This window comes from Cetorhinus maximus, chromosome 8, assembly GCF_964194155.1.
Source record: "Cetorhinus maximus chromosome 8, sCetMax3.hap1.1, whole genome shotgun sequence".
Taxonomy (NCBI): Eukaryota; Metazoa; Chordata; class Chondrichthyes; order Lamniformes; family Cetorhinidae; genus Cetorhinus; species Cetorhinus maximus.
Genome location: NC_135886.1, coordinates 136,388,375 through 136,414,000, shown reverse-complemented (window position 1 = coordinate 136,414,000; position 25,626 = coordinate 136,388,375). Strand labels below are relative to the sequence as shown.

The 25,626-nt window shown below is 42.5% G+C and overlaps 1 protein-coding gene across 4 annotated transcripts in view; it reads left to right on the top strand.

Moving 5' to 3' along the window:
• Positions 1 to 25,626, top strand: part of aff2 (AF4/FMR2 family, member 2) — a 453,090-nt gene that overhangs the window by 335,100 nt on the left and 92,364 nt on the right. For all 4 annotated transcript variants that reach the window (XM_078547681.1, XM_078547680.1, XM_078547683.1 and 1 more), the window contains one exon: positions 1,048 to 1,082. In XM_078547681.1, coding sequence (XP_078403807.1) covers positions 1,048 to 1,082 — 35 coding nt within the window. The remainder of the gene's footprint in view (positions 1 to 1,047; positions 1,083 to 25,626) is intronic.

The following is a 25,626-nucleotide window of genomic DNA, read 5'->3' as shown; positions in this document are numbered from 1 at the left end:
AACGGCGATATATTTCCAAGTCAGGATGGTGAGTAACTTGGAGGGGAACTTCCAGGTGGTGATGTTCTCATCTATCTGCTGCCCTTGTCCTTCTAGATGGTAGTGGTCATAGGTTTGGAAGGTGCTGTCGAAGGAGCATTGGTGAATTCCTGCTGTGCATCTTGTAGATGGTACACACTGCTGCTACTGTGTGCTGGTGGTGGAGGGAGTGAATGTTTGTGGATGGGGTGCCAATCAAATGGACTGCTTTCTTCTGGACAGTGTCAAGCTTCTTGAGTGTTGTGGGAGCAGTGCTCATCCAGGCAAGTGGGGAGTATTCCATCACACTCCTGACTTGTGCCTTGTAGATGGTGGACAGGTTTTGGGGAGACAGGAGGTGAGTTACTCGTCGCACGATTCCTAGCCTCTGACCTGCTCTTGGAACCACCATATTTTTATGGCTAGTCCAGTTCAGTTTCTGGTCAATGGTAACCCCCAGGATGTTGATAGTGGGGGATTCAGTGATGGTAATGCCATTGAACATCAATGACTGGACAATCTGCTTTTGTGATGTTGTTTAAAGGATAAATATTGGCCAGGTTACTGGGAATGACCCCCTGCTCTCCTTCACAATAGTGGCATGGGACCATTTATGTCCATTTAGGAGGGAAGACTGGATCCTTTGGTTCGCACAAAAAGATAGCACCTCCTGCAGTACTATACTGGTGTATCAGCAGTTTTTGTGCTCAAGTCCTGGAGTGGGACTTGAACCCACAATCTCCTAATTCAGGGGCAAGAGTGCTGCCAGCTGCACTACAGCATACACCGAAGCATATTCTTTTGGTCCCTTTCTACTAATTCCAGCACTTGCAATGGGAAAAGTGCAACAGTGACTCGGATGTCCAGTCGGTTTAACAGTGATCTTTAGAAGAGGTGGAATTCATCCTGTACTCAGCATCATGTTGGTCCACTGCTAAGTGCTGAAACACTAAATTATGAAAGCCTTCTCAACAGCTGCTTATTTGCATTGTTTCTGTCCAGCTAATTTGTTTACATTTGTACTTGCAGGTCGAGAAAACCAAGATTCGACCCATTGCTGTAAAGTAAGTTTTTTTTAAAAAAAACCTTTATTTTATGTTGCTGTATTTTCTATTTGTGATCAATAAACACACACTGAAGTGTTTATTATGTTTAGTTGGGGGGATTATTTATGTTCTTTAAGCTATTCAGGTAAGTGATTACACAAGCATGACATTGCAATCCACCTATTACTACCTGGAGGGCAAATGTTTTATGCTAGCCATAAATTATCCAATTCGATTCCAATACAACTTGTGTTTTGTTTCAAGTAACACTGTTTCAGCAAACTTACTCAGCAACTGCGGCAAATATGAAACCGATTGTGTTGTTTTCTTTAAATGAGCTGTAACGAGATTAAAAATAATTATCTTAAGGTCCCCCTATAAATAAACACACAAGAAGAGGCTGTGTCAGTGAGTCAGTGTTAAGGTGACAAGACTTCAAATAGCCTTTAATTAGTTGCATTAGAAATTCAACCCGGTGATAACCCAATACTCGCCCACACGCCTCTGAGCCATGGGATGTCATGGGGAGAAGGGGGGTCAGGTTTGCACTATTAGAAGGATGAGATTAAAATGACCACAGTGGTGTAGACACCTCTCCTTTAATGATAATGATGCCAATGTGTACTTCAGCAGTTAAGCAATGAAAAACTAACTGCTCTAACACAAATGCTAGGCTTCCTACTGAATGCATGAAGTGAACATTCCTACCAACCCAAATATATTTTAAACAGATCCAAGGTGACACTCGGCATTGATGTGCCAGTGGGGAGGGCTTCATGGGGCATTTCCTTTCTTAGATATGAATATGGATTAGCGAGTCTCCTGTACTTTCGCTGCAGATTATTTAGTAGCTACCAGTTGGAATCTTAAACTGACCCATCCTTTTAATAGGCCTGGATGCTTCCTGAGGGAAGTAGTGGAAATGGGTCCCGAGGTCAATTAAAGGCCGATTATTGTTATTGTTGGAAGTGTCTTTAGATTGACAGCCTGTTGGCCTCTTTCCAGTTTATCTCAAGGCCGGAAAAAACAACCAGAAATGACCAAGGTTCCCTCCTCTTTATGTTTAATTTTTTTTTAAAGGTTTTTCAGTTTTGATTGATTGGTGCTTTATTCTGTCTGGAGTGCGACAGCCTGAGTGCAAAAGACAACCTCAATAGTTTGTAGTTCTGATTGAAGGCCTAGTGCTCCCACAGCACAGGACTCCTGCAGGTGACATGTACCAAATTCATATCAATATAGTTACATTTTAAGAAAACCCTCTGGTTTAATTTTCCGGAGGTCATTTTGATGTTGTGCATTAGTGCAAAGTGGATGACACTTTGATGAACAGACAGATTCATATCTCTCCCCACTTGCATTACCATTGACCTCAATATATTTGCCCATTTCATGCATGTAATATGCCACAGAAGGCTGTGGAGGCCAGGTCATTGAGTGTATTTAAGACGGAGATAGATAGGTTCTTGATTGGTAAGGGGATCAAAGGTTATGGGGAGAAGGCGGGAGAATGGGGTTGAGAAACTTATCAGCCATGATTGAATGGCGGAGCAGACTCGATGGGCCGATTGGCCTAATTTCTGCTCCTATGTCTTATGGTCTAATATGAGGATGATCATACATCACAAAATCAATAATACCCTCTCCCACCCTCTGTCAACATCTTGCTTTGGTAACCAGAGTGTTATATTGTTCAAACCTTGGCTGAAGACTGTAACAAAATACTTCACATACTTTATCATTAAAGGTTTATTGTATTGTTATTGCATATAAACACCTGGGTTAAAGCAAGTGAAACATCAACATCAAAGGTCAAATGTTGTTTGTTCAAAAGGAAACAAAGAGTTGGGTTAAATGGGTATCGGGGCGGGCGGGAGGGGGTGTTGGGTGTGTGGGGGTTGGTTAGTGGGGGGGTGCGCGGTGTACTCCACAGGCCAGTTCAAGCCCATTTTTGTTCTCAGTACAAGCAGATGATTTGAACGTGGGCCTGGAGAACACAATCTTGACATTTGCTGAAACGTAAAAGTAGGAGGATTAGGCAGGTAACAAGGAAGACTGGAGGAGACAGTCGGAAGACGTAGGCAACTTATTGGAATGGGTAAGCTGGTGGCAGATGCAATTGAATGTGGAGAAGCATGAAGACACTTTGGAACAAATGGTAGCACACTGTTGTGGACAGTGAAGGAGGTGGCTGGATAGAGAGACCTAAAAGATTAAGCATATAATTCCCATAAAGTGAAAGTGTAGGGAGATTAAGTCATTAAAAAGGCCAGTAGCATTTTGGGTTTCTTAATTAGAATACAAGGAAAAAGGAGTATTGATAAACCTCTAAAAAATATTGGTAAGGCAGCAGTTAGAGCACTAGTGAGAGGTTTTATGTGCCATATTGAAGCAAGTACATTGAAGTCACATAGACTGTGCAACACATTTTTTTTTAAAATTATTAACGGGATGTGGGCTTCGCTGGCTGGGTCAGCATTTATTGCCCATTCCTAATGGCCCTCGAGAAGGTGGTGGTGAGCTGCCTTCTTGAACCGCTGCAGTCCATGTGATAATGTTGGAGTGGGCAGCTATAATTATGAGGAGTGACTTGAGATTCTAGGACTATTTTTACTGATACAAAGCCAAGAGGATATTTACCAAAGTTTTTTTTTAACATTATAAAACACTTTGCTAGATGGACTAAGGAAAGACCACTTCCTCTGATTGAGGAGTCAGTGAGGAAGGAGAGTGAGGAGATAGGATAGGAGTACAGGATGCAATGCTTAAGGAAAAATTTGATAAGCATTTGAAGGTTCATAGTGTGTTTAGTCAAGGGCTAGCATAGAAATGATTAGCTGAATAGCCTGATTCGACACTGTGAACTTCTTTTACTTTACAGTTAAGATTTTTGCGAGAATTCTATACATATGGGGATTAGGCAAGCAGTGTGTGATCAGCAGAGATGAGGGCCTGAATGTTATCATGAAATGGAACTTCGTTTAATGAGGTTATAATTCAAACATTGCTGATTTATTAAATACATAAATAGTTAATAAAGTTTCTCAGTGTAGTTTGGCTGATTCCCAAGGTCCAGGGACTACTCCTGGGTCAATTAAACTTTAATCCGGAGCTCAGTTTTGAAAATATAATGACATGTGCCAGGTTGCCAGGTTACAGAATACATGCATTCTGCATTTGGGGGCTATTGATTCCACAGAGTCTCTGTTAGTTGAGACAAGCAATTTCTGATTGGCCACAACTGACATAATGACAAGCCAGTAAAATAATTTCAGTTTACAACATTAAACAGTACATGAGAGAGAATGAGAAAACAATTCTTAAAGCGTTCACTGTTACTGCCCAATAGGAGATTTTAATGAGATCAGTTTGGCAATTCTGCAGTGTTATATGTATTGTAGGTTCTGTGTTCACACATGATTGGCTGCCTAGTGAGTCCCTGACCTTAAAAAGAAAGGAATGAAATGGCTTGAATTTATATAAGTGCCTTTAGCAATGTTGGGATTTCCAAAAGCTCTTTACAGCCAATTAAACGCTTTTAAGGTGTAAGCACTGTTATAATCTTGGCAGCTAATTTGCAAACAGCAAGATTGCACAAACAGCAATTAAATAAATAATCAGATATTATGATTTAGGTATCGATTGAGGGATAAATATTTGCCAAGACAGTGGGGAGAACTCAAAACAAAAACAGAAAAAGAAATACCTGGAAAAACTCAGCAGGTCTGGCAGCATCGGCAGAGAAGAGTACAGTTGACGTTTCGAGTTCTGTTGAAGGGTCATGAGGACTCGAAATGTCAACTGTACTCATCTCCGCTGATGCTGCCAGACCTGCTGAGTTTTTCCAGGTATTTCTTTTCCTGGTTTTGTTTTGGATTTCCAGCATCCACAGTTTTTTGTTTTTATATAAGTGGGGAGAACTCGCTGCTCTACTTCAAATTGTACCATGAGATCTTTTACATCTATCTGAAAGGACAGACAAGGCCTCAATTTAATGCCTCATCCAAAAAAAAAGACACCTCTGACAGTGCAGTACTCCCTCACTACTGCCATAAAATGTCAGCCTAATTTTGTGCTCAGGTCTCAGGAGTGGGACTTTTGGTCCCCACCACAACCTTCTGACTCAGTGGCAAGAGAGTGCCTCTGTAATCTCTTCCACCCTTACAAGCCTTCAAGATCTCTGCAGTCCTCCAATCCCCAAGTTCTTCCCCTTCACCATTGGCTGCCTTCAGCTGCCTGGGCCATAAGCTCAGGAATTCCTTCTCTAAACCTCTCCCCATGCACCCCACCCCCAAATCTATCTTCCTCTCCTCCTTTAAGAAGCTCCTTTGTCCAAGATTTTTGTTCCCCTGTGCTGACCTCCTTCTGTGCCTCGGTGTCAGATTTTACTTGTTAATGTAGCTATGAAGTGCCTTGTGGTGTTTTACTCCATGAAAGGTGCTATAACAGCAAGTTGTTGCTGTTGCAACTCACTGAACCACGACTGACAATTTCTCTACTGTCTTCTGGGAAGGTGCTAGGGAGAAGGCAGGAACTTTCTTTATAGAGAGGGAGGGGAAGAGAGGGGTCAGGCACATTTCTGCAGAGACACAAACATTGGGCAGACAGCTCGAGCCATGCAGAAAGGAAGGAAGGGAATTTCAAAGGACACATTAACCGCTGTTGGACAAAAGCCACGTTCTAGAGGTACAGCAATGGACAACAATAATGACCTACATGATTACCTGCCTGACAGTTTATCCAGCGTATGGTCTGTACCATGGAGAGAATCTAAAACAATTTGCAATTAGAAAATAGAAAAACAAATGTGGAATTATTGATTATTCTGCTGTGCTAGCTGCTAAGCGAATGGGTTTTGAGTAAGTTAAGAACAGGCCTATAGGTTTAAATGGTGTTATCTAATGTGCCTGAGTGCAGGGAGTCTATTATCACAAAAAAAGTCAGAGGGGAACTGAATGGCAGCCCCCAACCCCTCATATTGGGTAGGAATTGAGTAAAGAGAGAATATCAGCTAGGGTGCAGTCAAAGTCCAATGTCTTGTTTGGGGAATGGTTTATGGTGCCTGAGAGAAGACGAACACAGGGTTGAATATATAATCAAATAAAGAAAAATGAAGTTCAGTATTATAGGCATTAGGCTGAACAATTCTAATTTCACACTGTCAAATACCTCGCACACCTCAAATAATACAAACACTTAGGTTTATTGCTGCATAAATATGATTAAACATTCCTTTAATGGTTATGTTAACAAGGTGTAAAGCTGAATCTCACAATCTTTGACTGTAGGATTATATCATTTCAGGGATTAGCCTTCCCTGCAATCATGCCATGCTTGCTGTGAAATCACAGCCATTACACTGATATATCTAACTAGTCAGCAGTGAGTAAGTCAAATGCTTACTCACAAGAGCAATAGCCAAATACACTGATGTAATTTCATTGTGTTAATGTGTCATTGACTGATATCTTTCCTAAATGCTAAATTTAAAAATAACAGCAAATAGGAATTAGTATTCTTACCATTGGACCTGTTTATTATTCAGTCTCCTTCACATTTTAAAACATAATTTATTAATTTTGAAGTGGGATATAAGGTTATGGAATTAGCTAAACCCCTTCCAAAAAGATTTTATCAAAAACAGTTTTACATGTGTTAATACTCCAACTAAAGTTGTGAAGAAAGGAAGTCCAGGCTCAGCACTGACCTCGAAGAAAGCTGCTCACAAAGACCTAGTGATCTGTGTGGCATGGATCTCCCCTCTCCTGGCATCAGTTTGAATCTGGCATCATCAAGGAGATCTCCAGGGTATAGCGACAGTGATATCATCAAGCAGGCTTGGCAGCCAATCGCATTCAAAAAAGAAATCCGGAATTGAAATCTAGTCTGTAATGGTGCCAATAAAGTATCATCAATTGTCATAAAAGCCTGTCTGGTTCACTAATGTCCTTTAGGGAAGGAAATCTGCTGTCCTTACCTGGTCTGGCCTACATGTGACTCCAAACCCACAGCAGTGGGGAGGTGGTGGTGGCATAGTGGTATTATCACTGGACTAGTTAATCCAAAGACACAGGATAATTCTTTGGGGACCTGGGTTCAAATCCCACTGTGGCAGATGGTGAAATCTGGAATTAAAAAGTCTAGTGATGAAACCATTGCCAATTGTTGTAAAAACCTACCTGGTTCACCAATGTCCTTTAGGGAAGGAAATCTGCTGTCCTCACCTGGTCTGGCTTATGTGTGACTCCAGATCCTCAATAATGTGGTTGACTGTTAAATGCTGTCTGAACAAGGGTAATTGGGCAATAAATGCTGTCCTAGCCAGTGATGCCACACCCAATGAATAAAAAATGTGTGGCTGACTCTTAACTGCCCTCTAAAATGGCATAGCAATTGGCACTTAGTTCAAGGGCAATTCAGGATGAGCAACAAATGCTGGCCTTGCCAGTAATGCTCATGTCCCATGAAATAACGAAATAAATTCTTACAGATGGCAAACCAAGAAGTAATATGCACAGACTACCCTTCACTTTTCATTAAAATTTTACAGAGAGCAAAATAAATGCTTGGACCATACACATGTGAAGCTAAAATATCATAAAAGTCTTGTATAAAAAGTTATTTTAAAAATGTGATTTTTTTTTATCATAATGGAGAAATTTGATATTCCATAAAAATGAAACTAGTTGTCCAGGGTCGATGAAGCTGTTTAGCAGTAATTATGAACTTAGTACACTGTTAAAAACTCATTTACACCTCATTCATCAAAGTGCAACTTTTTCAATGAATTTTACAGTGAAATTAAGAACATTAAAGAACGTGTTTTTTGTCTGTTCAATGATTTCTGCTTAATTGCAGCCAGGGCTGGGGGAGGGAACCTCAACAGCGCGCTCTCTGAAGAAGCATAGAATGACAGGCAACAACTTCTGCATCTCCGTGGGCAGAATCTTCCCCCCGTTGGGGAGGGGGGGGTTTGTGTGGGAACGGGCGCGAGCGGGCGGGTTCCCGACCAGCGCCCCCTAGTCGGGGGCGTACTGCCATTTTATGTGGGCGGGCCAATTAAGGCCCGCCCAGCGTGACGTCCGCCCGGAAGCGCTATGAAAGAGCACGCAGGTCTCCCTGAGGCAAAGTGCTGCCTCAGGGAGAACAGCTCAAGTTTGAAGGTTTCAATAAAGAAGGGGGAAAAAAAATTACTGACATGTCCACTCATGTACCGCTGTCACTTGAGCTGGGACATGTCAATTTCTTTTATTTAAACATTTTATAAAAATGTTAATACCCTCGTGAGACCTCATCCCGCCCGTGGATGAGGTTTCATGTTTTTTTCTAGTTCCCCGCCTGTGCTCCCGGCCTGCCCGCCAACCCTAAGGACGGACGGGCAGGTCCATTAATCAAGTTAATTACTTTTTTAATGGCCTTAATAGGCCTTTGACAGTTCAGCTGCGTGCCCGCCGAACTGAAAATCTAAATGAGGGTTTTATGCGTCAGCGTGTAGGCCCTGCCCCCTCCCCCCACTCGCCAAACAGAAGATTCTGCCCCATGTTAAACTCTGCATGTGTGGACTCCAGGGGGAGAATTTTCCGCCAGGGCCCCGCACACCGACGCGTCAAATGACGCGCGGTGACATCGGGCGTGCGTCCCGACGTCACCGCCCATCATTCCGACCTTTCGTTCGACGGGCGAGCACCAGAGTCGGCTGCGCGTCCGCCGAACTGTTAAAGGCCTGTTTAAGGCCATTAATGAAGCAATTGATATAATTCTCGAAGCTGCCCTTAAGGTTGGCAGGGGGCAGGCGAAGAGCCCAAGCGGCCCTCGCGTTTTGCGTGAAACTTCATCCACGGGATGAGGTTTCGTGAAGGTTTCATTAAAGGAACAAAAATTTTTTTTTTGACAACTCATAAACATGTCCCAGCTCATGTGACACTGTCACATGTCGGAATAATTTTATTATTTCTTTCTTTAAAACTTTAAAAGTGAACTTAATCTCCCTGAGGCAGCTCTGTGCTCTTTTGCGTGCCTGTGCGAAAGGGCGCAGGCCCCGACTCTCCCTCCTCACCACCCCACCCCCCCCACCGCCCGCACAGGCAGCACTGAGCGCTACTGGCCATGCCTTAATTGGCCCACCCATGTAAAATGGCGGCTCGCAGCCAATCTCGGGTGGTGATTGTCTCCGCGCCCGCTCCCGACCAGCCTGCCCAACAGGCCGAAGATTCTGCCCCAGTAAATCACTGTCAGTTTCTGAGGAACAGCGACAGCAAAAGCTGACAGCTTCACCTATTACTATCGCATAATCATGGCTATTAGGCAGTGATGTACCATATCCCACAGTTTCATGTCATTATATTTCTGTTCATTTTCCTTCATTGTCCCAAAGTTTTTACTTCCCATAAATGCTTGAGTTACAATTCTCATGCCAGCATGCCTTGCAAATTTGCCATTTATTTCATGGATTTGAAATTATACCAACCTCAATTTGCATTTATTTAGCACCTTTAGTGTAGAATAAATGTCCCTCAAGGTACTTCAGAGAAATGTGATCAGCAGGAAAGGAGCATTGAGCCTTAAAGAAGACACTGGGAGAGAATAACCACACTCTTGGTCAGAGAGGTGGCTCAGAGAGTTACAAGAACACAATTAGAAGCACCAGTATGCCATTTGGCTGCTCAAGGCTGCTTCGCCATTCATAAGATCAGGGCTGATCTGAGTGTGGCCTCAACTCCACCTATCTTTCTACCGCCCCCATAACCCTTGACTCTCTTGTCAATCAAAAATCTGTCTAACTCACCTTTGAATATATTCAATGACCCAGCCCCTACTGCTCTCTGGGGGAGAGAATTCCACAGACTAACGACCCACTGAGGGAAAAAGAAATTTCCTCATCTCAGCCTTAAATAGGAGACCCCATAATTTTTGTCTCTTGCTTAGCCAACCAATCCTCTATCCATGCTAATATGTTACCCCCTACATCATAAAATTTACTTTGTGTACAAACCTTTCATGTGGTGCCTCATCGAATGCCTTTTGGAAATCCAAATACACTACATATACAGGTTCCCCTTTATCCACCTTGCTTCTTACTAGCTCAAAGAACTCCAATAAATTGCTCAAACATGATTTCCCTTTCACAAAACCATGTTGACTCTGCCTGGTTGTATTCTAAATGTCCTGATGTTACCTTTTTAATAATGAAATCTTACATTTTCCCAATGGCAGATGATAGGCTAACTGGCCTATAGTTATCCTGCTTTCTGACTCCCTCCTTTCTAGAATAGTGGTCTTACATTCGCGATTTTCCAATCCGATGGGACCTTCCCCGAACCTAAGGTATTTGGGAAGTCACAACTAATGCATCTATTTTCTCTGCAGCCATTTCTTTTAAGACCCCAGGATGCAGGCTAATAGGTCCAGGACTTCCAGCTTTTAGTTCTAATAATTTTCCCAGTATCTTTTCCCTAGTGATTGTGATTGTTTAAAGTTTCTCCCTCCCTTTTGCCTCCTGATTTTCAAGTATTCTTGTTTTTTTTTTTGGGTCTTCTACAGTGAAGACTGACACAAAATACCTGTTCAATGCTTTCACTATTTCCTGGTTTCCCATTATTAATTCACTATTCTCACCCTCTAAGGGACCAACAGTCACTTTGGTTACTCTTTTCCTTTTTAAATACTTATAGAAACTCTTACTATCTGTTTTTATATGTCTAGGTAGCAATTTCTCATACTCTGATTTCGCCCTCTTTTTTTAAGCTATTCTTTGCTGGTTTCTAAAATCTGCCCAATCTTCTGACCTGCCATTAATCTTCACAGTACTGTTTGCTTTTGCTTTCAACTTAATACCATCTTTAACTTCCTTATTTATCCAGGGATGGTGCATTCTTCTCATAGAGTATTTCTTTCTCAATGGAATATATCTTTACTGAGAGTTATGAAATGTCTCTTGAACTATCTGCCACTGCTCCTCTACTGTCCTATCTTTTAATCTATTTTCCCAACTCACTTTAGCCAACTCTGTCTGCCTACCCTTGTATTTGCCATTACTTAAATTTAAGACACTTCTCACCATCACACTGAATGTAAAATTCTATCGTGGTATGATTGCTATTGTCTAGAGTCTCTTTTACTCAGAAGGCTTTAACTTATCCTGTTTCATTACATATTACCCGATCTAAATTGTCTGTTCCCCAATTGGCATTCCCCGGAATGTACTGCTCTAAGAAATTGTCCCATAAACACTCAATGAACTTATCTTCCAGGTTACCTATGCCAGTCTGTTTCATCCAATCTATATAAAGATTGAAATCAGCCATGATTATAATTATTATTCCTCCAAACCTTCATTATTTCTCCCTGCATATTCTGTCCTACAGTGTACCTACAGTTAGGAGGCCTATAAACTACTCCCCTAAGTGACTTCTTACCTTTGCTGTTTCTTATCTCAACCCAAACCGATTCTACATCTTGATTTTCTGAACTACGGTCATCTTGCACTACTGTACTAATGTCATCCTCAGCTAACAGAGCTACCCCACCGCCTTTTCCTAGCTTCATGTCCTTTTGAAATGCCAAATAACCTTGAATATTTAGGTCCTAGCCCTGGCCACCTTGCAACCACATCTTTGAAATGGCTATCAGGTTATAAATATTTATTCTTTTTCTGCTATTAATTAATCTGTTTTGTTATGAATGCTGTGCACATTCAGATACAGAGCCTTCAATTCTGTCTTTTTACCAATCTTGCAAACTCTGGCCTTATCTACGGGTGCACTTTTAAGTGTACATGCTCTGTCCCTTCCTGCCACACTATCCGTACCTATGTCTGTACCCTGCTGTATTACCTTGTCCTTTCTCTTTAATTTACCACATCCCCCCTCATGCGATAAAAGCAAAAAAAATAAAAGCAAAAAACTACAGATGCTGGAAATCCAAAACAAAAACAAAAATAGCTGGAAAAACTCAGCAGGTCTGATAGCATCTGCGGAGAGGAACACAGTTAACGTTTCGAGTCCGAATGACTCTTCATCAGAACTAAGGAAAAATAGAAAAGAGGTAAAATATAAGCTGGTTTAAGGGGGGGTGGGACAGGTAGTTCTCTTTAATTTACCACATCTCCCCTCATGTGATCCCTCACCCCCGCTATTTAGATTAAAACCCTCTCTACCACTTCAGTTATGTGAATCACCAGAACACTGGTCCCAGCATAGTTCAGGTGAAGACTGTCCCAACCATACTGCAGCCTCTTTCCTCAGTACTAGTGCCGATGCCCCATGAATGAAACTCAATTCTCCCACATCAGTCTTTGCACCATGCTTTCAACTCTTTAATCTTATTTGCCCTACACTAATGTGCTCGTGGCTTAGGCAGTGATCCCTGTCAAAGATGATATTATAGAAAAAGAGGGTGATGGAGGGATTTAGGGAGGGAATTCTAAACGTACAGCCTCAATGGTTGTAGGTATGACCACCAAGCGACCCGTAAAGGAGAGGGAGGGCACACGAGAAGATTTGCAGGGAACGGAGAAATCTTGGGGAGTTTTAGGGCTGGTGGAGGTTATTGAAATGGGGAGCAGTAAGGCCATGTGGGGATTGAGTATTAGGATAGGAGTATTAAATTGGATGTGTTACAAGGAACTGGGAGCCAGTGTTGGTTAGCAAGTGTGATGGGTGAGCAAGACTTGACACAGATTAGGATGCAGGCAGCAGGGTTTTGAGTGAGATGGATCACCTGGACTCTGGGGGTTGGGAAGTCAGCCAGGAAAGCTTTGGAATAGCCAAGTCTTCTGCACAATCCCTGAATTAACTGCAGAAAATGTGCTGTTCCTTGTACATTATCCATCATATCATCTGGTGCTGTCTTCAGTTTACGTTCTGATATCTGAGTGCTGTATGAATATTGAAGGTTAATCTGAAAGGAATCATGGAAAAATATCATTAGCAGTAAATGCTGCAGTGAAAACACTTGACAGAATTGCCGCTGGAGATGAATAAAAACTGGTGCTTCAAATTTTCAGTACTAACCATATATGTAATATCACACACATATTAATGAAGAAAAATTGTTATTAGGCCATATGTGATATTAAAATTTTATAAATGTAATTTGGCCAACAGCCATACGTGCTAATAAAAATTCATTGAAAACTACTGCACTTTTGACATTTGCCAGAACCAAGTAAATAGTCACTTTTGTTGCTGAGAAATGAGGTCTCAGTTTTTACATAGTCGGATAGCAACAGGAAGGAGCAACATGCATGTATTATAGCGCCTTTCACAGCCTCAAGACTTCCAAAAGTGCTTTAGAGCCAATGAACTATTGTTAAAGTGCAGTCACTGTTGTAATGTAGAAATGTGGCAGCCAATTTGAGTACAGCAAGCTCCCACAAAAAGGAATGGAATAAACCATCTATTTTAGGCATTGGCTGAGGGATAAATATGGGCCAGGACACTGGGACGAACTACCTTGTTCTTTCTCTCTGCGCGATTTGAGAGAGCTGGTGGGGCCTTGGCTTTAATGTCTCATCTGAAAGCAGCACCCCAACTGTGCAGCACTCCCTCACAGCCACACTGGAGTAATTGCCTAGATTATGGGTGCAAGTCTCTATCGTCAAGCTTGAAGAGACAGGGGAGCTCCCCACTGGACTACGACGGCTAATGATGGACAGTATTTCGCAATGTGCGGCATGAGTTCATTATTTCACTAATTTCCAGATTATTTCTGGATAATGGCAGGAAGATACTTTGATGCAGAAATGCACTTCGGCCTGTTCCTCCCATATTATCACATGCTTATGAAAATGAGGACGTTTGGCCTGTTGCTCCAAGGCTTTGGTTTGATTTTCTCTGTGCGTTGCCAAAACAGCCATCATGGCTTTAAAAGATAAATGATAAATGATGAAAGATGAAGTGGCTGAATGGACTAGACCTTTACCAACTGTTATACAAGGGCATGAAACCTGTCCCACTGTTAGAACACTCTTTACCTCCAGTGTTTCTCAGGGAAAACCCTAAGCATTAGAAAAACACCCTTGACTATTAAATTTCATTTTCCTTTCCTTGCATTCCTATTCACAGCCAGCAGTAGAACAGGCAAGAAAAATGTACCTATTATGCAATTATGTCTATTACGCAAATGGCATTAAAAGTTCACGCACTAAATGTGGCTAGTCATGATCTGAACTGTAAATTTAAAAACCGAAGTTTATAACCTTTCTCTAACAGCAGATTTTCATGACTTGATAAATGGGAATTCAAATAGCCCAGCAGACCCCTTGAGAATATGCCTAATGTATGGCAATCGCAGAAATGATGTCAATCCCTCCAACAATCATAACAGTCATCCTTCACCTATTTGTGAAAAACTAATTGCTGCTGCTCGCAAAAGGGTCACTCAGTTAACTTCATGCAAATAAATTCTTGCCTTTTGTTTCTGCTCAAAGTGCTCATATCTGCAGGTCCATATGATGAATGGTTGGCTCCACTAGTTAACAATCATTGCCCATAAAGCAGCAGGTCCAGTTGAAACTGATCCTACAAACTATCTGTCTTTCCATTAGGAGGCAGATGGAATGAATCAGTGACTAGGTGAATGTCCCATTAAATTGACATGTCCATTGATCAGCAGCTTGCTTTGTGCTGAAACAAAAAGTTTACCTCCCACTATGGAAGTCTTCTACTACCTTTGTGAGCTTGAGTAATAAAGATCCTTCAACCTGTTTGATTTCACACTTCCAGAACACCGACTCCACCATCTTCCCATTACAGCATTTTGTAGACTCTAAAATCAGTCCAGTGTTCTTGCCTTGATCAATCTTTCGGTCAACTCGTCCCAGCCTCTGTGTTTCTTTTCTGTTTGTTCTGGGGTTGTGGCCAAAGTCAATTGTGGCAAGACAGTATTAGTTGCCTACACCCTGATACATTGAGAAGCTGGTGGGGAGCATTCTCCTTGGGCTTGAGGCTTTGCTGCTGACAGTAAAGCAGAGAGGAGAGAGTGGTTGAAAAGGAGGCCAGAATCAAAGGATAGAGAGCAACAGGCTGGAACGCTGAGCTGAGGAAGATTGCAGAAGAAGGGGAGAAGCCAACTGGGACTTTGTACAGGCAAGCAGCTGTGTCCATGCCTTTACCAACCTCATCAGGAGATGCACAGGAGGAATCTCTTTGATGTCTCTGCCATCGGATTTACCTTGACTTCCACTGTCCAGCTTCTAACTACCAACAGTGCCGTAGCAGGCACTTTAAGGGTTAACTCTCTCCATTTGTGTACAACTGCTCGATACAAGTGGATCATCCAGTTGGTGACAATCCCACCATCAGCTTCTGGCAGTTACAGTTGGAGGCACAGCTTTCAAAGTCAGCAATATCTCCTTCACCTACACTAACCCCACTCATTCCCCTGAGCACGCCTCACATCGAACGATGTTAAATGAGCAGCACAGCATTGTGTCATGCTTCCTGAACAGTACAGAGACGTGTAGCTGCTTCGACTCTAACCTGATGAGGTACAATAGCTACAAACTATTAAAAATAATCCTACATTTCACTGGAAGGTGTAATGGTGGGGGTCATTCCTTTAAACACATACCTGGAACTCAGTCCTCGATACCCACTAAAGATTACATCAATGTTGCTGAAACAGAGGCTTCAATTATTCTGCAGAGTGCATAAAATAATTCATTCTGCAATTTCCTCAGGCAGCTTCCATGATTTAGATGTATGCGTGCTGGTGAAGGCCCTTGACATTGCAGTGTCAATTACTGTTGTTCTGACAACTGAACTTGGGATATAGTCAATTTATTAACAAAAGGAGCTCTCAGATATCCTGCTACAGATTAAATTAATTCTTACCTTTATTCTGCTTTGTTCTTTGTTTTGTAATACATTTTGAGAAGCGATTATGCAAAGGAGAATTTATGGCTGAATGGTGAAAAATGACCCCTTTTCCAGATAAGTTAACTGAGAAACAGATTGCAACCCCCTTGCACTGAGGCATTACAACAGTAACCACCCTTCAAAAGCGTCTCGCTGGCTGGAGAGCGTTTTGGAATGTCCTGCAGTTGTGAAAGGGCGCTACTGAAAATGCAAGGGTTCCAAGTCCCTCTTCACCAACCGAACGCTTGCAGACTCAATCCCAGATCTCCATCCCCACGTCAGGAGCGCAGCATCGGGAGATTTCCCAGCTCGGCGAACCCGACCTTTAAAAGCAGCCGCCCACAGGTGGGATTTTCGGTCGTGGCGGGGAGTGGGCTGAAACAGGAGACTGTGCGGGCGAACCCGGAACAAATCTGCAGGCTGCCGGGCCAGGAGGCAGGCTGGGCTGAAGGCCTGCCTCTGTGTCTCGGCACTGTGTTTAAATAAATCAAAACTAATAATAAAACAAAAAACATCCCTCCAGCCCTCGCCCTCCCACACACTCCCTACGTCCATCCATGCTAACCTATGCCCCCCCACTCACCCCCATGGCCCCCACATTCCTGTGCCAACTTGGTTACCCTCCCCTCACGTCCCATGACTTCTCACAACCCTGTGCCAACTTAGTGCCCCTCTACCCACACCCCCATGACCCTTTACACCCCATTCCAATTTAATGCCCTGCTACCCACACCCCATGGCCCCTCACACCCCTATGCCAACTTAATGCTCCTCTACCAACCCCCATTGCCTTCACACCCCCTACACCAGCTCATGCTAACCCATGCCTCCACCACCATCCTTTGCCTTCACCTCCTCCATGTCAACTCACCTTGGACCATCCCTTGACAGCTTTGCCACTTCCTGGGTAAGTTTTACAGATTTGACAAGTTTGACACTTCCTGGGTAGCTTTGACAGATTTGACACCTGGACAGCTCTTCAACATTTCCTTGACAGCTGGACATTTCCTTGACAGCTGGACATTTTCTTGACAGTTGGACAGTCCCTGGTCAGCTGGACATTTCCTTGACAGTCGGACATTTCCTTGACAGCTGGACATTTCCTTGACAGTTGGACAGTCCTTGGTCAGCTGGACATTTCCTTGACAGCTGGACATTTCCTTGACAGCTGGACATTTTCTTGACAGTTGGACAGTCCCTGGTCAGCTGGACATTTCCTTGACAGTCGGACATTTCCTTGACAGCTGGACATTTCCTTGACAGTTGGACAGTCCCTGGTCAGCTGGACATTTCCTTGACAGTTGGACAGTCCCTGGTCAGCTGGATACCTCTTTTAGGGCTTGACAGTTCCAATGAGCTTGTGTGTAAAAAGTGCATAATGATGTTCACTTTTAACAATCCCAAAGGATGCCTTACCTCTCCCAAAGGTGTCCCGGAACCCTATCCAAAGGGGTACCTTACCTCACCAAAGGGGCATCCCGGCTATCCATAAGAATCCACCAAGTTTAGACCTCTTCTCACCTGTTCAAATCTGCGCATGTGGGATTGCCCACTCCTGTTCTTCCAAAATCCCACTTCAGTGGAGGCAGCTGGTGATTTAAATGGTCAGCTCTGCGAATCTCACATGCACGAACCCCGGCCTGACTCCGGTCCCGCCCTCGCAATGGTAGGACATGGTGGATTCGGGAGCGGGACTTAGGGTTTTCTGTCATATTCCGGGATTTTCGCAACGAATCCAGGCCTCGGTGTTTCGAACGTACAGGTAGAAGCTTCACGATCAGCTTTGGCTTGACTATCTCACTCCTATGTTACCTGCTAACTGCACTCCGTCCATTCATTTGAATGAATGGAAAATTGTGGGCTGATTCCACAGAATTACACAGAACTACAGCATAGGGGCATCTGCCCAACAGGTCTATGCCAACATGTAGGCTTCACCAGAGCCCCCTCCCAACCCCATTTACTCAACCTCTACATATCTTTGTATCCCTTTCTCCCTCGTATAACTACTTACAAAAGAATAGTTAGAATGTGGAACTCGCCGACATCAATAAAAGTGACCGTTGTCATTAAATTGTCATTAAAACCTAACTCGTTCATTAATGTCCTTTAGGGAAGGAAACCTATCATCCTTGCCCAATCTGGCCTAAGTGTGACTCCAGTCCAGAACTGGGAGGTTACATCTACTGTTAAAGAGGATACAAAATGGGTCAATTTTCTCGAGAAAAGGGAAAGTTGAGGAGTGACTAGCAGAGACGGCAAAGATTATGAAAGCTCTTGATAGAGTGAACGTATCGAAAATGTTTCTGCTCGTGGGGGGGGGGGAACACCAAAACTAGCAGCCATAAAATAAGGTAGTCACTAATAAATCCAATAGGGAATTCAGGGGAAGTGTTTTTACTCAAGGTTTGTGTAGAATGTGGAACACGCTGCCACAAGATGAGTTGGAGAGGGGTAAGAGGAGGCTGGCGCTGAACATAAACACTGGGATAGACCGATTGTGCTGAATGGCCTGTTTCTGTGCCGAAAATACAAGGCCATTCCAGGTAGCTCCACACCAACAAGGCCGACTCTCCATCAGGTCAGAGAAATCGGGATGGGCAATAAATGCCAGCCTTCCCAGCGGCAGCACATTCTGAGATTGAATCTTACTTCAAAAAGAGAGAAGGTGCCAGTGCCACAGTCTTCAGTTGCAGCCTGGCTGCCCGCTCACACACATACTCCACAATAGGCTTTAACAACACGCTGCAGAAGCAAAGAGGTGGATGTATTAAGGAAATTTACTTCAGATTGTTTTCAGAGTTGTAATATAGCAGGTCAGTAATCAAATTGTACCTCATAACACGGGCTGTAAAGAATGTGATTAGCAGCGACAGTGAAGATTGCAAACTGAATTATCATTTGATGGCTTAGTCACACATTTTCATATGGCAAGATATAAGTGCCCCAAGGTCACCACTAGCAAGTAAATTTGCATATCAGGGACTTAGGCTTACACAGAATGAATTATGGTATAGATGTGATGCTCCGAAGCATCTGTGCATCACAAGATCAATTATTTATACACCTACTGAAGTGTGTCTTAGAGAGATTTCCCCTAGTTATTCCGAGCACATAATTGCCAGACTTCTGCATCCACATTCAGCACCAGTGTGTAGGTGTGAGATTCTAACACTAGTTACATCTATAATAACCTATTACAACTCTTGATATAATGTTTAATAAACAGATTCATTGACTTTTAGCTGAAGTGCAAGGTAATATTTTCCTCTCTATTTTGGTTTGTAGAATCATACTAATCTCAGACCTTGAAGCCTAACAGGATTTACAGTTAACTGCCCCATATTGTACGCCTGTGACAGTCAGCTAGATCATTTTAGGAAGACCTTACATTAAGTCAGCATAAAAGTTAAATACCTGTAATGGATAAATTTAGAAGAGGAAAATTCTATAGCAGGGAGACAAAGGGGAGAGGGAGAAAGATTGATGTAAAAATTCCCCAAAGAATCAGTAATGAACAATTGAACAAAGCAAATTGTGGAACCTTACAGCACAACAGAGGCCATTCAGCCCATCGTGCCAGTGCTGGCTCTTTGAAAGAGCTATCCAAATAGCCTTCCTTCACCCACTCAATGCACATCACCCTGTAATCTTCCTTTTCTTTTCAACTTTGTATCGAATTCGCATTTGAAAATTACCATTGAATGTGCTTCCATCACCCTCTCAGGCAGTGAATTCACAATCATAATAACTTATTGTGTTAAACAGGAATACTGCCCATCTTTACTGCCGCTACCCCCCACCACCACCCCCCCAGCCGCCCACCCACCACTTGGCCCTTTTGCCAATTACCTTAAAAGTGACAGAAAAATATAGAGGTGCATCATTTAGGCCAAGTGATCTGGGCCTAAATTAGATGTAGGCCCCTTCGTAAAAATGTTTAGGTTTAAGGAAACATTTCCCAACTTGACCCTGCCATTGTGCACTCTGACCTGCAAATGCGGACACACGCAGCTTATGAAATTATTCCACGGACAGTGAGATAGACTGCGTTAATCTATGCTGTTTCTTTAGAAAAGAAGAGTTGGCTTTGCAAGGGTAGAAATGATGATCGACTGGGCTCATGTACGAACATTCAGTGCAGTTGTACTACATTTCCATGTTTGTTATGTGTAGATTGACACCAATGTAAAAGCAGTGCAAGAGGATATAGGGTGTGAGCATATTAATTCATTCATACTAACCTGCTCTACCCTGTGATGTTATAAATAGGCTCAAATCATATAATGTTGACTGAAACCGTTTTATTATTAGGGCTGAGTGAATGGCAAATAGTCAGGTGACCTTGCAATGATAAAGAGGCAGTCAGTCAGTTCAACATAATAATATGATTGTTACAGATGAGGATGGTCAGCATCTTCATGTCTTTTCTTTTGTCCTCCTCGCTCTGCAGTAAGGGAAAGATTAAAAATTGGAATGGAGGTGAGGCTTACCCAGTGTGCACTGGGTTGGCAAAAGGCCTTGATTCAATCTGTTTAGGACAGCAACTCCCTGTTACCTCTTGCTCTCCAGCTTCAAAAAGCTGAGGAAATAGGAAAAGAAAGACTTGCATTTATACAGTGCTTTTCACGACCACCAGAAGTCCCAAAGCAAATGACGTTCTTTGGAAGTGCAGTCACTATTGTAATGTAGGGAACGCAGTAACCAATTTCCTTATAGCAAGCTCTCACAAACAGCAATGCGACAGTGACCAAATTATTTGTTTTTGTGAATTGGACTGAGGATAAATATTGGCCAGGATTACAGAGAGAACTCCCCTATACTTATTTGAAATAGTATCATGGAACCTTTTACATCTACCCAAACAGATATACGGGGCCTCGGTTTAACATGCGAGCACTCCCTCAGTAGTGCACTGGAGTGTCAGCCTTGATTTTTACACTCAAGCTCTGGAGTGGAACTTGAAACCAGGACTTTGAGATTCAGAGACCAGAGTGCCACCAATGGAGCCATGGACAACACTGTCCCACAAGCCTGGATTTATCAGCAGGAGGGCAGCAGTTTACAGTCTCCAATGTCAAACTCCCAGGAGAACTGAATAAATCCATGAGACTGAGGCTCATTGGGAAGCTGGGGCTGGTGAGAAGTGGTCACAGTACTTGAACCATCTGTGGGAGCAGGAATCACACGGCTGGATTACATCCAGCTGGGAGGCCACAACAAAGGCTCAAAAAGACCTTTGTTGTGGCCAAGGGACAGATTCTTCTGTGTAACTTGTGTCTTCCTTACCGAGAACCATATGCGTATCCTAATCAGTATCGAGGCCTAAGTTTTGTTTATCTTAAACCACACGTGATTATAACTAATACCATCTTTCATCGGTTGCTTTTGAAACCCAGTTTGACCACAGGCCGTATAATGAATACATAGAAATGGCTGCTTACATGTGATTAAGTACAACAAGATGGTCCGCTACAGAGGAAGTAAGGACATCAAGCATGAGCTTCAAAGTATAAGCTGCAACTTTTCCAGTTGCTATTTTACAATTTCTTTTTATTCATTGATATATTTTATACAGTATTAGGAGTAATAAGAATCGTAGTGCTGCTCTTTAATGCCATGCATGTAATATCCAGAACATAATTACAGATATTTGGAAGACCATTCAGTCCAATGTTAGTTCCTTTGTCCTGAAGGACTTACCGTCACTCACTGCACCATTCAACTGTCTCTTGAGTAATTACAGGGCCTTTGCTTCTATTATTTTAACATGGAAGCTCATTGCGTGTGTTCCTGACCTCGCAAGACAGACCTGTCACCCATAGTAAATAACATAGCAATTAATAACATGTAATGATTAATCAATGATATGAAACAATTAATTGTGTACTAATCATTATAATTTTTATTCACTGAAAACATGTGGGTGTCACTGGCAAGGCCGGCATTTATTGCCCATCCCTAGTTGCCCTTGATAAGGTGGTGGTGAGCAACCTTCTTGAATACAACTGAGTGGCTTGCTTGGCCATTTAAGAGTCAACCACATTGCTGTGGCTCTGGAGTCATGTATAGGCTGAACCGGGTAAGGACAGCAGATTTCCTTCCCTGAAGTTTGTAAACCAGGTGGGTTTTGATAGCAATCCAGTGGTTAATTCCATGTTCGCTAAATTCATTAATTTTAAAATCTCAAGCTGTTATAGTGGGATTTGAACTGATGTCTCTGGATCATCAGTCTTGGTCTCTTGCCTTGTTAGTCCAGCAACATAACCTCTATGTCACCATACCCTTATAGCATAAATGATATGAAAAAAATCATTAATATGTAATAATCAGTAATGGTTTGGGCAATAAATGCTCACACCCTGTGAAAGAATACATTTTTAAAAAATTATGAAATGGAATAGTTAGTAACGTGAATCAATCAAGATATGAAAAAAATCAATAATATGATAATCAATAATATGAAAATATCAATAACATATAACAATCAATATCATTAATCTATCAATAACCTAGCAATCAAGAACCTTCATCTTCCTTTCACTGAGACTGAGACAAAAAAACTCTTTGATTTTAACTTAGTTAATCCTGATATCCTTCCCTCTCAGTTATTTGGGATACTTTTCTAAGCCTTGTTCACTGCCAGTGCCCAAGGCAAGTATCTATCCTGTGAAGTTGCTTCACTGCAATGAAGGGACTAAGGGGCTGAGCAACATGGGTCTTGAATTACCAAAGTAACTTGCACCAGGTTTGTGTCAAGGTCAGTTTCACTGCAGTATTCTGGTGTTTCATATTTTGTGTTAAATTAAATTCAGCAGAGTCGTAAAGACCGAGCCTCCAGAAGCTGTTAAAATTATGTATGGTGGAATTATTGGATTCAGTGTGGTAAGGAAGTAAATTTCATTTCATTGTCAAGTGGCCTTTCATTCATCTAGGCCTGAAGAGCTCGTGATGCTTCTTGTTGAGTCTTTCCAACATTCTACCCAAAATCCTGACTGTCGGAATGTCCAGCAACATCGCCATAAGACATCAGCTTCTTGAGGGTGTAAAGATGGGCGTTCTAGTCCCCTTTCACCAGCCCGTGGCCTGGTGATGAAAGAATGTGGTTTTAATTCAATTTGATCGGACTGAGTCAGTTCACTACAGGACATTTCATCTTTGTGATGCTTTAGAAAGACAGCCTTGTGGAGAGGGCTCAATATCGCAAAAACAGAGCAGGCTTGATGGGCCAAATGGTCTACTCCTGCTCCTATTTCTTATGATCTGATCATTATCATGTTGCTGTTTATGGGAGCTTACTGTGTGAAAATTAGCTGTCATGTTTCTCACATTACCACCTTGATAACACTTCAAAAGTACTTTATTCGCTATAAAGCGCTTTGGTATGTCCTGTGGTTATGAAGAGTGCTTTTTTCTTTACCCCTTTTTCTTTCAAATATAAAAGAGCAACGAATTAATACTGAGCCAGAGGTTGTCAATGAATTTGGAGGAATTAGGATGAATTAAATGAGGGTCTGCTCCTGTTATTAGGACCTCATTCGAGAGGAGCACTGACTCCAGAATTCCCAATCATAGATTCAGGCCTCTCGTTGTGGACTCAGATAGGTCAGTTCGGTGAGAACTTTGATCTCCACTTTCACCCACAAGCTTAAGCAACTGGTGTATTCCTGCAATGTCACTAGACAAACCTACGGTCAGAATTTTAGGATGACGGAAAAACTCAAGTCAGAAGCATCGCCAGCTCCTCAGACAAAGGGTGACTTGATGATGAAGTAAAATTTACTTCTTCACCACATTGAATCAAATAACTCCTCCATACATAATTTTAACAAGTGCTGAAGACATTGGCTGATTCTGCTATTGAATTTACTTCAATAGAAAATATGACACACCTGAATAATTGAGTAAAACTGACCTTGATGCAAACCTGGTGCAAACTCACTTGGCAATTCAGTCCCATAGTTTCTTCATGGCAGTGAGGCAACTTCACAGGGCAGTGAGGTGTCTTCAGAGTACTGCGGAGTCCACTGTAGAGGTCAACATGGTTTGCAGAACTCCTAGTTTTTCAGTATCTCCTTTTGCCAGCAGAAAATTGGGAGTGAGGCAAATCAGACACAAATTGTCTCATCTATGTCATGATGTGTGAGCGCCTCAGTGGACCACCACAATGTTTACCCACCTAGAATTACATAGAACCTCTATCACTGAATCAGACCGATTGGCCCAGGCAGTCTCTGCATGAGCACTAGTCTCAATCCGTGCCCTGCCCCATTCCCTTGTCCGTTTCTAATCCTTTACATATGAATTAGGAGCAGGAATAGGACATTTGGCCCCTCGAGCATCTCAACCACACATTCCTGCCTACCCAAATAACATTTCACCCCCTTGTAAATCAAGAATCTATCTAACTCTGCCTTAAAAATATTCAAGGACTCTGCTTCCACCACCTTTTGAGGAAGAGCGCTCCAAGGACTCACAACCCTCTGGAAGAAAAAAATTTCTCCTCATCTCTGTCTTAAATGATCAACCTCTTATTTTTAAGCAGTGGTACCTAGTTCTAGATTCTCCCACAAGAGGAAACATCCTCTCCACATGGATCTTAAAGGTTTCAATCAAGTTACCTCTTACTCTTCTTATTCCAGTGGGTACAAACCTAACCTGTCCAGCCTTTCCTCATAAGACAACCCGCCCATTCCTGTTATTAGCCTAGTAAGCCTTCTCTGAACTGCTTCTAACGCATTTACATCTTTCTTTAAGTAAGGAGACCAGTACTGTGCACCATACTCCAGGTGTGGTCGCACCAATGTAGAACTGAAGCATAACTTCTCTACTTTTGTAATCAATTCCCCTCACAATAAATGATAACATTCTATTAGCTTTCCTAATTACTTGCTGTACCTGCATAATAGCCTTTTGTGATTCACGAACTAGGACACCCAGATCCCTCTGATCTCAGAGCTCTGCAATCTCTCACCGTTTAGATAATAAGCTTCCCTTTTATTCTTCATGCCAAAAAGAATGATTTCACATTTACCCATATTGTACTACATTTACCAGATCTTGCCCACCCACGTAACCTATCTATGTCACTTTTTGGCTTCTGTACGTCCACTTCACAATTTACTTTCCTACCTATCTTTGTGTCATCAGCAAATTTAGCTGTTATTTCTTCGGTCCCGTCATCCAAGTCATTCAGATAAATTGAAAAAAAGTTGAGACCCCAGCACTGATCCCTGTGGCACACCACTCATCACATCCTGCCAACCTGAAAAAGACCCCATTTTATGCCAACTCTCTGCTTCCTGTTAGCTGGCCAATCTCCTATCCATGCCAACATGTTATCCCCCTATTCTATGAGGTTTTATTTTCTGCAATACCCTTTGATGTGGCACCTTATCAAACCAATTCTTAAACGTTGACATAGGCCTGGCCTGGATTTTTCACCACGACAGACGTCCTAGCCCAGAGGTCGGAATTCCCGTCCCCCGAACACGGCGTGTCCTATATTCGCAGGGACGGGAATGGATTCGGGCTGGCGATCACGCGGGCGCCTTTTACGGTGGGAGCTGGCCGTTTAAATTATCAGCTGCCTCAACTGAAGTGGGATTTTGGTAGGCCAGGAGTATGACACCCAACGTGTGCAGATTAGACCAGGTAAGAGTTGTTCTGAACTTGGTGGATTTGTTTGGATAGCCAAGGTACCCCTT